General features: G+C 35.2%; 1 protein-coding gene across 1 annotated transcript in view; it reads left to right on the top strand.

Annotated features, from left to right (window-relative positions):
• Nucleotides 1-13455, top strand: part of RAB28 (RAB28, member RAS oncogene family) — an 81719-nt gene that overhangs the window by 34272 nt on the left and 33992 nt on the right. Inside the window, exon 4 of the mRNA XM_014312139.2 lies at nt 4039-4168. Within this exon, the coding sequence (XP_014167614.1) occupies nt 4039-4168 (130 nt within the window). The remainder of the gene's footprint in view (nt 1-4038; nt 4169-13455) is intronic.

Here is a 13455-nt window from a genome sequence, read left to right as displayed (position 1 = left end):
AAATGTCTCTCTTACTAGAGTGTAATTATGCAAGCAGGGACTATTCACTGTGTTGCTGGAGACTAGAGAATCAATGTGCTGTTCTTGGCATGTCGTCTACCATGTGTTTCAAACCTCTTTCATGGCAGGGAAATACAGTACTTTTGTGTAAAAATGCCAGTGTTAATTTTCCTCCTTAATTTCTCACACATAATAGGGAAACAACAGGTTTTATGCTGTCTACTTGGTCTGTACTCCATATACTGTAAGTTTGTGGAAAATATGAATTTTTTTTTTGAAAGCAATTATGGGATTTCTCTGTTAAATAAAAGAAAAATATGGAATAAATTTCAGCCATGGAATTGTGACTAGTCCTTCATTAATTATCTATATCATACTAAGTTGCTTATAGAGTGCTGTTGTGGTGAAAATGTAAGCAGAAAGTATTCTTTATGACCTGGATGCCATGCTGCCTTTTTTTGCATCTATGTGATGTTATACCTGCCATCTTTGTTTTTTGAAAGTGCAGCAAATATTGGCAAGACTAAAAAAATGTTTAAGAAAAGAATGTGCTTTAGAAGCAGTGTTCTAGATCACAGAGAAAGGGACCAAAAGAAAGTGAAGTCAGCTCTAGTTGCAAACTTTGTTAAATGATTTCTTTGATGGTAAATCCACTGTAAATACCCTTTCATCCAAAGGGGTAGATAGGCTACAGTTGTCTAGAAGACATGAAGCAGAGTAGAATTTTGATGAAGAATTGGTTTTAAAGAGTTGGCTAACCTTAAATGCTCACACTTTCTTATTTATTCTTCATCAAACTGATTAGTGTTGAAGATAGTTTAGATAATCTGCTCTTCTACAAGCTGGTGAGAGAACTTGACAGCTGGTCAAAGAAGCATTGCCATGTGCTCTTTCCTCATTTACAACTTCTAGCATTATGGCTGGCATTTTTTTTAACCTTTACCATACCTATCCTTTAGATTAAGTTTCTTTTCCACTGAGCATTTAATAGCATAAGTATGTCCTTCCTAGAGCAAAATTTAGATTGTGAGACAATTTAATTTGACAATTTAATGCCAAGTGCCCAGGCATTTGGATAGCTATAAAAATAGTCAGGAGAAATTAACCGAGATTAACTTAGAGATGCAAGATATTAAGTAATAAATTGTACCAAAATTGGAAGAGGGAAGTGGGTGTTTAATATTATATTTGATTAGTAAAGAAAGAAAGACAGCAAGGGGAAACTTGGGTGTCATAATTCTTAATTTCCTTGAAGGAACTGATGAAAGCTGTTCCTCAGAAATTAATAGCAACTATATAAATATGAGGAACAAAAAATCAAGTTTGCCAAGGAGTTGGAGGAAACGATAGATTGGTATTGCTGTCATTAGAAAGTAGGAGTTGGAGGGGTCTCAGTAGGATCTGTTGCCCTCCTTCAAAGCTACCCATGTGTAATGGCTTTTATCAACCATCAAAAATTTTTTCAGTGTTGGTGACTGTTATAAGTGGTGTATTTCAGAGCTTTGCTATTCTTACAGTCTCCATAGGGTTTTTGTTTTGTTTGTTTGCTTGTTTTTAGTACTCTTGCTATAATCTTCTTGCTGGGAGTTAAACCTATCGCTACATGTTGTATTGATGACAGATTTGTAAGAAAGTTCAGGGTGGAAGGATGTCAGGAGGTTGGAGTAAAACACTCTCTAAGTTGGGTCAATTTAGAGATGGAGCTAGGCTGCTCAAGGATCTATTGAATCCTGCTTGTAATCTTCTAAGGATGGAGACTGAGCAACTTCTGGTCAACCTGCTTTATCTTCCTCATGGTGAAAAAGCTTTTCATTAGTTATGGTTTGAATTTCTCTTATTTCAGCTTATGCCCACTGATTTTTATCCTGCTGTGCACTGCTGTGAGGAGCCTGGCTCCATCTCCTTCATTGCTTCTTCATGGGTATGGGAAGGCTGCTTTTAGGTGTACCCAGGGCTGTTTCCTCTCCATGCTGAAGAATTTGGGTTTGCTCATCTCTTTGTCATAAAACAAGCGCTCCAGCCTCTGATCATCTTGCTAGCCCTCTGCTGAAGTTACTCCACTTTTGTGATATCTTGAGGGGCCTAAAGATGTGTTCGGACTGGATGTTTTATTTTAGATATGATCCAACAAGTGCTGAGTAGAAAAGTTTGCTGTACTTCTGCTAATGCAGCCTAGGATCACATTGGCCATCCTTGCTGCCAGGGGATGTTGCTGGCTTGGATTTGGCCTGCTGTCTGACAAGACCTCCAGGTCATTTTCAGTTGCTCTCCAGCCAGTCATGTATTGCTCCCCTCAGCCTGTGTTACTCATTCCTTCCCAGGTGCAGGACTTTGCGCTTGTCCTTGTTGAATGTTGAAAGGTTCCTGTTCACCCATTCCTTGAGCATGTCTACATACCCCTTTGTGGTAACCCTGCCCTCAGGCACATTGGCTGGTCTTCCCAATTTAGTGACTTCTGCAAACTATGTATAAAAACATATACAAAGAGAATTCCTGTTATCTTCTCTTGAAACTTGTACCAGCATTATCATGCCTACCATAAGTCATGCGTTTGTTGAAGCAGTCAGGTTTTTTTCCCCCCTTTTTTCATGTCAGTCATGGTTTCCAAACCTATGATACTGTTACCAGTTTCTTCTATTGTACCCTTTTAAGACATTCAAGTCCAAAAATGGATGCATTATTTCACCTGGAATGCTTTATGCCAGTGTGATGTTTGCAAAACAAGTTCAGCATATTCAGCTGTGAGCTGTAGCTCCTTGATCCTATTATATGGAACCTGCTACAGAGCCAGATGCTTCCTATTGTGCACTTGATTATTACTTCCTTTGAACTTAGCATGGTATTTATTGCATCTTATTATTTTTACACTGTTTGTCATCATAAAATCTGAACTCTCCTCAAATAGTCTTGCAGTCTATACTAATTTATTATCAAATGTGAAATTATTAAGTAAGTGTTCATTCTGTTTTGTGATCTAAGGCACTCCTTATGACCTGAGACACCCCTTTTAACTATCAGTTAAAACTGGGCCCAGTCAAATGCCTGAAAAAACTTGAAAAATCCTTACTATTGACAGTAGGTTATTGACCCACCTATTTTTGTATGGATCATACTGTTTTTTCAGAATATTTGTGAAAATTTCATGTGAGAAACAGTGTGCAGATGTAGGGTTTTTTTGCCAGGTGTGAACTCCATGAGAACAAGTGTGCCTGAAACCAATTCTGACTTTGCTCATCATTTACAAGATACTGACTTTATTAGGGTGTAGTGGGAAAGCAGGAGCAAAAGACTCAATAAGATCTGAGAGCTGATCTTAGAATTGTGGAGGGGACAGGGATGACATTTGGACTGTTAATAGGCTGTGCTTTATAACATTGAATATTTGTGCTGAGGAATCATCAGAAGTGTCTGCTTTAAGTATTTGTCACCTGTAGCTTGGCCCAAAACAGCTGAAATATATGGGACTCCTTTTTGAGTTCTAACCATGTCTTTAGGTTCTCTTTTGAAAGTTTAAAGCTTGCCCTTACTTCTTATCTTCTGCAACACTGAAGGAATGGAATCTGGCCTTTATCCCCAAAAGACAGCAGAAACATGACAGACAATGTGCAGAAATGTATAGTTGAACTGCCTCTATTTTTCTTTCGAAAAAGGGAACATTGAAACTACAACTAATATTTGTTAAAACAAAAGGCCTTCTCCAGTGTAATTTTTATCTTCCTGTTAGTGTGAAATGCTATTTTGGGTTTATCATAAAGCATATTCAGTTTGTAATATTTCTGATAGAACTTATTGTGCTCTTGACTGTGTTGCCATTTTTTTCCTGAAACATGCATTTGGAACACATGAAATGCAGGAGAAATACTGTAATAATGTGTATAGTGTATAAATTTATAATTCCTTTAACTGACCCTTGAAAGATATGATGCCATTATTTGTTAATGCTCTATTCTATGACAATAATAATTTAGACTGCTGCAAATCTTACCATGTCAAATTGTTTTGCAATCTGTGACATTTTAAACATGTCTTTTTATTTAGGGCATTCTATTGGTTTATGATATTACCAATGGCCAGAGTTTTGAAAATTTGGAAGACTGGTATAATGTGGTAAAAAAAGTGAATGAAGGATCAGAAACACAGCCACTTGTGGCCTTGGTTGGAAATAAAAGTAAGTTACTCATATTTAAATATTATTTGAAATACTCTGGATGTGGTTTGCTGTTAAAGAAATGACATAAGGTATATATATTTGGCAAAATGCGATTAAATACTATCTTGTGTGTTTTTGCTGTGTACAGATGACATATTTGGATATACTTCAGGATTATGGCTCTGGGCAGATAGGTTATGTTATGGGGCTTGCTGCATCATGCTTTGCCTAGCCTGCAGCCTCTCTCCCTGTGTCCCCTTTTCTTGGAGAGCAGCACACAGGAGGAGGGAGATCACTTGCCTGTGTTGGAATCTGATAGACCCCAGGATATAGCCATGGCAATGGAGAACTGGGGAGCATTTCTAGGTGTATTCAAAGGTATATTTCATGGTTCTGTATGTTAAGAGACTGCTGTATTAGCTACTGGTATATGTTTAAAAAACTACACCATGCATTAGGCATAATACTTAAGAATTGCTTATCAGACTTTTTTTTCAGTGTTATCTGTAGTTGTGCATATCAAGTGATTTGTGTTGTTTTAGGATTTTTAACTTCCTTTTTTCTGATCACATAAGTATAATATAATGGTTTTCTTCTGACCACCAAAATATGTCACTTTATATAATCGTCACTTAGATAGTTTCCTAATTATATGCATTCCAAATTTCCCCATTTCCAGCTAAAAAATCTTACACAAACATTATTACTAGCATATCTGATGTCTTGATCCTGGCTTTCTTACCCATTTTTCTGTTGAAGATGGTAAAAGCAACAAATAAAAATTTTAGAATCAAAGTGGTAGAAGTGGGTGCATAATTTTTAAACACTACAAATATGTTATTTGAACAACAGAAAAAATTGATTTTTTTTTCATTTTCCAAATAATTTGTTTGTGTTACAGTGACCATGTCATCAACAAACCTGAGAAAAGAACCTTATCCAGCACATTAGAATTGTTTAAAGTAATTTGAAAACAATGTAGAGGCAACACTTTCCTTCAGAACCATTAATTGTAGTATTGCTACAGTGATGCTGTAACATTTTATGACATTAATTATGAAAGACTAATTTCCTGTGAAGAAAACAGAGAAGGTCTTAGAGTTATAATATATAAATAGCACTTCTGAAAGCACAACACTGATAGTGTTGTACTCTAGCAGACCAGAGTCAATAATACAATTTCTGTTGAAATTCATTGAAAAGTATTTTTCACTGATTTCTATTTTGCCCTAAGTTTGGACTTCTTAGCTGGAGTTCTGCGAATATTACTAAGTATTTGCAGTAAGATACACTGTAACATAGCATAAAAAAAATGTTCCTTTGCTGAACTGGCCCAATAGGTGTAGAAAATGATACATTGGTTTTGATTTGGAGGCATTTTATTTCTTTTTTCACATATACATGCCCACAAATCTTTAATATCTGATGTTTCCTTGGGAGTATCTGGAAGTAGAATCTGGTTTCCTAGGTGAGTTTTCAGACAAATGCTGACACTGACTAGTGAAAGGGCTTTCATTTTATGGAAATAGCAGCTGAAGGAATTGCTTGCTGCCTTGTTTTCCTTCAGAAGCTGTATATAAAGAAAAGCAGCAAAATATTGATTTCATGTGATGCTAAGGATGTTTGTTGCTGTTGCACATGTTGAGCATGCAGGGCATACTGCTTACAGAGGGATGTTTTTACTTTGTTTTTATTCAGCGTTATAAAAATTAGACTTTGAAAGTATATTGCTTTCTTGAATTCTGTGGTAGGATAAGAATATTTAGGAGGGCTTCCACCCCAATACTAAAAAATTAATAATAGGCTCCTGTTGTTACATAAATGGAAAACAAGGTTTCTACAGAAGCATGGTGTTGACTCTCACATATTATGAAGAGATAAAACTACTGGTACTAGCAAATTATTAAGGAGGAATCACTGTTCAACTTCTTTGCTTAGTAAGTGATAAAACACTCATATGCAATGCAAGAGCAATAATAGGTTAAGAGCCAGGAGAAGCCATTTGATGAATTGATGAACTTACTTGACCTCATGCATCATTCAGAAGAAATACTGCAGTGAGTGGTTTCTCTCTCAGGATTGTACTCGGTTTTTTTGAGCTGTACATGTCTTTTAGGAAAATATTCAGGTAAGCTCACTGAAAGATTAGAAATGTCAATATCCACAGGCAAGTTATTCTAACACTTAACTTTCTTTACGATAAAAGCTTTTAAAATTTGCCAAGAATGCAGTTATTTTCATTCATATTATTTGGAAAGATTTGGGTCAGTCTTTAGATACCTTGATAAGAATTTGGAAGCTGAGCCTCTGTTTTGAAACTTTGGCTTAAAGTTAGTTACTTAACTTGGGCTGTCCTTTGTCTGTTTTCTTTTAGTAAGACTGTCTGAAATACATGTGTATTTTTTCCATTTTGGTGGAGATATACCTGGATTTTCTCTAGGGGAAAAGCTATAGCTTGGAAGAAAACAAAAATATTTCTCTATGCAATATCATACAGAAAACTGTACACCTGAATTCTATTAAATGAAAATAATTTCCCTGGGTAATTTTGTCATTGAAAACTAATTATTTGATACATAGCAGTATCTGGTGCATAATTGTTTACTACTGTTAAGTCATGCAGTTTTATAGGTAATTTATTAGTGGTTTCTAGTATCAATTTGTAGTCATTTTGTTAAATGTTAAGTTTGTGGGGATTTCTTTAGTATTCCATAAAACTTGAAGAAGTTGTTCAGTGCTGATTTAAATGAATCAGTGCTTGTTTTCACTGTTCTGGTTTATTGTGCATTGCAATAGATTAGCAGCATGAACACAGTAAGCTGCTGTGTCCGTTTAAAGCTTGATAATTAGCTTCAGAGTGGTGTCAAGCTATTAAAATGTCCTGTTGTGATTGTAAGAGGTTAAGACTTACTCATGAAACATTGGAAAGGTAATTTCTACTTAAAAAGCTCCTATCAGTTGCTGGTATCTCATCCATCAGAGATTTATTTGAAAATAGTAGAGCAGTATGAATTGTTACCTAAATTCTGGACCTTCCCACCTCTCTTTTTTAATTTTCCCTTTTTTTCCCCGTCTCATTTTGTTTGTTTTGGTTTTTGATTGTTTGTTTTTATTTTTGTTTGTTTGTTTTTATTTTAGTTTGTTTGTATCTATTTTTGTTTGTTTGTTTTTATTTTTGTTTTGTTTTGTTTTTTTTTAGATGAAGGCATGTCATTGCCCATTAATTTATTCAAAAAAAATTGGGAGAGCAAGAGCTTCAGGAATGCAGATCTCTGTTGTAAAACCAGGACTTTATTTAATATGTCTGGGTTCCCTCTGGGTGCTTAGTTTCAGTTTTCATTCTTTTTTTTTTCTTCCTGTACCTTTTTTTTTCCCATAGCCTGTCCTACACATTTGATCAGAGAGGATCAGAGAATAGAAAGCTGATTTGAATCAGGATCTTGCCCAGACCTGCTTTCTGCACCGATGTTCAATTATCAATTGTCTTTCCACAGATTTTTGTCTGTGCATTTGATGAACAACAGAAGGAATTATAAAATTTAATGTAGAACTATTTTTCCTATTAATTCTAAGTCATAAGATCTTAATAATCCTGAACTTTACAGCTGATATTGAATCTTAAATTTGACTTTCCTAGTAGTTTACCTTGTGCTATTTTATTCTTATTGAATACAAAGTATATTTGAAGTGTGCTTATATCTGTGTTGCTAGTACCACTTGCTTTGCACTGCTGATTGGGGAGTAACCCTTACTGTTAATTTTAACTTTGTTTTGGAGTTTCTATGCAATAACTCAAAACTTTTGTATATATGTTATTGTCAAATACTTTGATTTGTATGGTATAAATGAGACTATAGTTATCAGGTGAATGAATTATGTTTTGTGCACTTAGGATCTTTGCTTAAATCAGGTATTGATAAAGTTCAGTGATCACAATGGATCTTCTAGTCATTAAGTGTGAATTAGAGAGGGTTTACCATGTTTCATATGATTGATGTGTTTGCTTCCTTTCTACTTTGATGCCTTTATGTATTTTCTTCTGCACCAATCTATAAGCAGTCTCCTCAAGTGTCATACTAGCATTTTCAGTGGATATATTGTAAACAAAAATTAACCCAGGTTGCATGGGAGCTATACTCATTTTGATTTATAGCTCCCAAGATGGACTTAGGGCAGTGGTTATCTGTAGCTTATATAGGGGGTAGGAATTATCAGGTACCGGTGTATAGTGGCTAGATGAATGATTTCTGTTCTTAGAGATATTAACCAGATCCACTCCTCAATAAAGACTAATAACTCAGATTTTTAAACAATCTTCATGACAGATGAGGGCACAGAGGAGAATGCATCAACACTAATTAAGAATGTTGACCGTTTGTTCGTCTTAGCCGTGATTAATTGATCTTGGAGTGCTATCTCTGAACAGGAAGTGGGATGCTGTTACATTGTGAAGTTTAAAGGTTACATTTTAGTGTACCCTTTAACTTGCCCTTACATACAACATAAAATGTTTTTACCTCTCTTATCTGAGCACAGAAAGAAACATTTTCCAGCCCAGATACAAATTAACATTTGGTGTTTTGTGTACTAATGTGAATCTGGCTAGTCAAGGGACTTGCCCAGTCTGCTTTTTGACTCTGTTGCTGCATTATATACTTAGTCTCCTCCATTGTACTCAGAAAATTTCTTCATTAATACTCACTTTGATAATGTTATATTTAAATTCAGAGCTGTGCATTCATTCTCTTGTCCCTCCCAACCTCCCCCAGGTTTCTGTTCTTCCTGTGGGCTTGCCCTTTTAAGGTCCTTCACCTGTAATTAAGACAAGTGTTGAGCAGCTAATGCAAAGACCCCTGTTCTTTAGAGTCTTATGCCTGATTAAACTAAAGTTTCTGTATGCCCAACAGCAGGTCTGGTCACCTGAGCCTTACACATGCTCTTGGGATTGGAGGGTAAACTACTTACACATAGAGACTCCCTTAAAAAGAAAACCTTGTCCTGTGCTACAATAATTTTACTAACTCATTTGAATAAATGTAGAATGATACCCTGTTTTAAAATATATATTAAATGTTTGTCTCAACCAGCTTGCATGATTAATAGAAAATTGCTGTCCTATGGATTTGTTTCAAAGGTCAGGTAACTTTATTAAAAATTACTTTTAACAAGAAACTTAAATTAATGGAAGAGAAAACCACAGGTAAAAATTATCTTTTATTTGCCATAATATTGTATTTCCAACCCAGTATCTCAATATGCTCTGTATTACTTTAGCAGTGGGAGCAACCTAGGAGCACACACATTTTTGAGTGAAAAAATTACCTTGCTTGTCTGAGAAAGCATTGGTCTTGCAAGATTTTGATCCTAAATCATGCTTAGCTTAACATTAATAGGGCTGAGTACCATCCATGCTGAAGAGATCTATTAAATTATGTCTGTTAAATTGCCATGTGGACAAGTCTGCTAAACTGTGATTAGTAGACAGAGCTTGAGCCTCAAGTACTGTACTTTGGAAAGGATCTGAGCTTACAGAACTTCATACAGAAAGAAAGAAAGGGGGTTTATTGCTCTTGTGTAGTATTTACCTTACCATATTGTATTGTCTGTGAAAACACCTGGCAGGAAAGATAGCAAGGATCTGTGCATATGTGTTCCATTCTGGCTCCAGTCTTCATGTGACTTGCTGTGATAAATATATCTGTTGCAAAGGGCTGCAAATCAGCCCATGTTTTGCTTCAAGCCTTGTTTCAGAATCCTTCACTAAATGATCTCTTGGATGAGAAGGCAGTGGACACAGAAGCTGATTAGTAACCTGGTTAAAGGCAAATTTTTAGACTTCTGGACTTTCTTAGGCTGCTGCAGCCATTATTGAAGCATGTATCCAGTATAGTTTTTGATGGTGAATCCTTTTTTTCATGCTGCTCAAAAGATAATTAATAATCCTTGTCAAATGCCTGTATTCAGCCCAGATAGCATTAGTTAGTAGTGAGCTTGTTTTTTACTTGTGTTCTGCTGCATTCTGGGGTTTGTGACGGAGTTGAAGTTGAACAATATACACAACTTGCGCACTGAAGATGTGTTACTGTTGTACTGCTTGTCTGCGTTTGAGATTTGTACAGCTAGACAGAGTCCTGACATAAACAGGTGTAGTTCTATCAAAATCAATGAATTTGCATTCAGTTGAACCAGGGCAGTTCAGATCTGTGCAAACAATTTGCAGAAAAAATGCTTTCTCATTTGGGTCATGCAGTGCTTTTACAAGAAAGTGTACAAGAATAGTCATGAACTATTCCAACTAATAAACAGTTCTTATGCTACACTTTTTTTTTATTTTGGTGGCAATGAATAAACTGGTTTCTTCTTCCTACATGTAAAATCTTGAGGCTGCACTTGAGATTTTTGTTTTGTGCCCTTGAGTTTTGCCTGCTATGACTAACCAAGAGCCACAACCAAGTTCAAGGACCTGGTAGACAGTTAGTGTAGTTGGAACTCAAACACCAGTGCTACAGAAGTACCAGTAAATCATATATTCTCATTCCCTAACAGTTATGCTTAAATTTAGAAAAATCTGTAGAGATGTCATTGAAAAATGCAAATAGAAGTAAACTGTTTAAATACAAAGGTTAGAACAGTATATGTATCATGTTTTTATAATAATACACAAATGAAATGCTGAGAGATCTCTTACTGTTTCCATGGATTTTGTCTGTGGTTTATTTAGCAATGTAGACATACGCCCAATAAAAAAAGATGCTGCATAAACTATAGTCCAGGCTGAATGTGCTTCTGTTTTTGGTTTAGGTAGAAATGTTTTTTCTGGCTGCGTCCTTCATACTTAGGTCTTCTTACAACAAATGGAAAGCCCTTAATTGTACCTAAGGGAATAGTTAATCTACGGTGGACATATGGTGGACAAAAGCTGAGTCTAATAAATGAAAAAAATTATAAACAGAAAATGTGTGAATGTCTGCACAGTCTGAGAGTCATGGGAGATATTGTGCTGTTGGATTGGAGCTTATTTTAGGTTAATTTGCTATTCTTTTCTATTAGTATATTAATAGAAGTCAGTGGAGCATAATATACATAGTTTTAAAACCCAGTCAAATTCACGTCTGTTTTATTGGATTGAAAAAAATTACCTGGTTTTAAAACAGGGCAGAATTTCTTTTCTTTGCCAGTTGTCCTGCTCCTACCTTTGCCACATGACATAAATGCAATTTCGATTTCATTAGTGGAGGGAAACTCTCTGAAATTTTTAAAAGTTATAACATTTGATTGGGGGTAGTTAATCAGTGTTAACCCTGAGCAGCTCTTGGGCTTTATGGATTCAAGCATTATATGTGGTTGCACTGCTCCAGCAAAAGGTTAAGTATTAATGGAAAATGTTCACAGCTCTTTTACTCAAAGAAAACATGTTACTTGTAAGTTTTCTTTTGATTTTACTTTTACAGTTACATTGAATGTCTTCATTCATTTAGCCATCCATAAAGAAAATATTGTTGCACATGCAGTGGATAATAAGTCTTTTTAGGACTACTTGTGTGGTATGTCACAGATCATTAACTGCAAGTAACCACCTGACTTGAGGGAAGTCTGGAAGCATCATTACAGTGAAGTAAGCTTTTATTTCTGTATCACTGCAGTGCATTGATTTGTAGGAATGTCTCCATTAGCTACTGTGGAAATATATTCTCATATATTATTATTGAAGGAAGTTGATGAGAGAAGATAACCAAATTTTGAATGTGAATAGGGCACTACTATTAGGATTTTGGATAAAATGGAGAAAAAGACAAATGTTATTGTAGCATTGTTTTCTATTTAAAAGCTAGATAAGTCAGTAAACTAATCTTTTTTTAAAGCTTCAGAGTTCCAGAGTCAGACTGATAAATGTTGTAACAGTTGTACAGCGTTTCAACTCAAATCCACGTAGTAGTTGAATACATTTAATACTCTGTGGGCAGAAAGTGTGGAAGAGAAATTTATTCCTAACCAGCAGGGAAAACTTCAGCTTTTTCTACTGACTTCAATGAACCAAAAAAAAAAAAAAAATTAAGACTTTTATTGGAAGTAAGCAGTTATTATTCCAGTTCAATTTAGAAAATGAGGGATAGCCTATGCTAATATGAATAAACATGTAGGATAACCTAAACATATAGGATAACTTTCGCTTTCTTTGTGGTATAGTATGACCGATGTGCATGCAGATTGAAGAACAAAGAAGAAGAATTACAGGGAATGCATTGTAGGTATATTTTTAAATTGTGTAATTGTCAGGACATCATCCTGTTTATTGGGTTTTGGTAGAGAAGTGGAAATTAATGGTACCATTTTGAGTTTAGCCCACAGTTACAGATCCATTCCTGAGACACTCTGGGTTTATGATACCCATTTCAGTACAGGAACATGTGTGCTCTGCTAAATGTGTGGCTTTTTTGATAGAGCTTTAAGCATATTAAGCACTTATGGTTATGAGTTCTTCATTTTTCCAGTATTTGAGAAGGTATGTCTTGATGAGGCACCAATTGTGCTGCAGTTTCTTTCTGCATTCTACTTTGGTGTATTTTATAGATCATGGTTTTTTGAGGGGAAAAATGGTATTTGAAAAAAAAAAGATATGTCATTCCTTATGTGTGTGTAATATGAGACTGTGAAGATGTTACCATGGGAGTAACTACTAAGCCAGTATCAAACAGATCACTGAGATAAGTTTGTTGGTTAAATGCAGAGTATTGTTGTTATTTACACTCTGTGCTTCCAGCCATTGTAGTTTGGATGATAACTTCAAGATATGCTTGTTTTCGAAGGAGAGGTCTAAGACTTTGCATTAAATTCAGTTAAAAAACAATTAAGATTTACTGAAATGTGTTGGTTGAAGAGGGTACAGTACAGTGATGATAAATGGTAAGTTAGCAATCTAATTTATTTATTTAAAATAAAGTTGTACAAGAGGAGGCCTTTATACATTGCACATAGTTTCTATTTCAAAAATACTGAGTTCCCTATGAAATTTTCGTGACATATTTTTAGGTTTTTTACTCTAGTTTTTTCTTTAGAAGTAGTCTTAAGATAAAAAAAATTGTTGTTTACATGGGTGTAAATTTACAGCACAATTAGTGAGCTACTCCAAGTTTACTCTGTTTTCATGCTAGCCCCTAGTTTATAATGTTCTTCTGGATTACCTTTTTAAATCTGCCTACTATGAGGGTTTTCTTTGGTTGTAAATATTGTCCAATATTTTTACCTAATTATGTGTGATAACAGGACTATATTGTATTGGTATAATACTAGTATGTAGAATTCTA

The sequence above is a fragment of the Geospiza fortis genome, unplaced genomic scaffold, assembly GCF_000277835.1.
Source record: "Geospiza fortis unplaced genomic scaffold, GeoFor_1.0 scaffold40, whole genome shotgun sequence".
NCBI classification, from domain to species: Eukaryota; Metazoa; Chordata; class Aves; order Passeriformes; family Thraupidae; genus Geospiza; species Geospiza fortis.
This window is presented reverse-complemented; position numbering and strand designations above follow the sequence as displayed.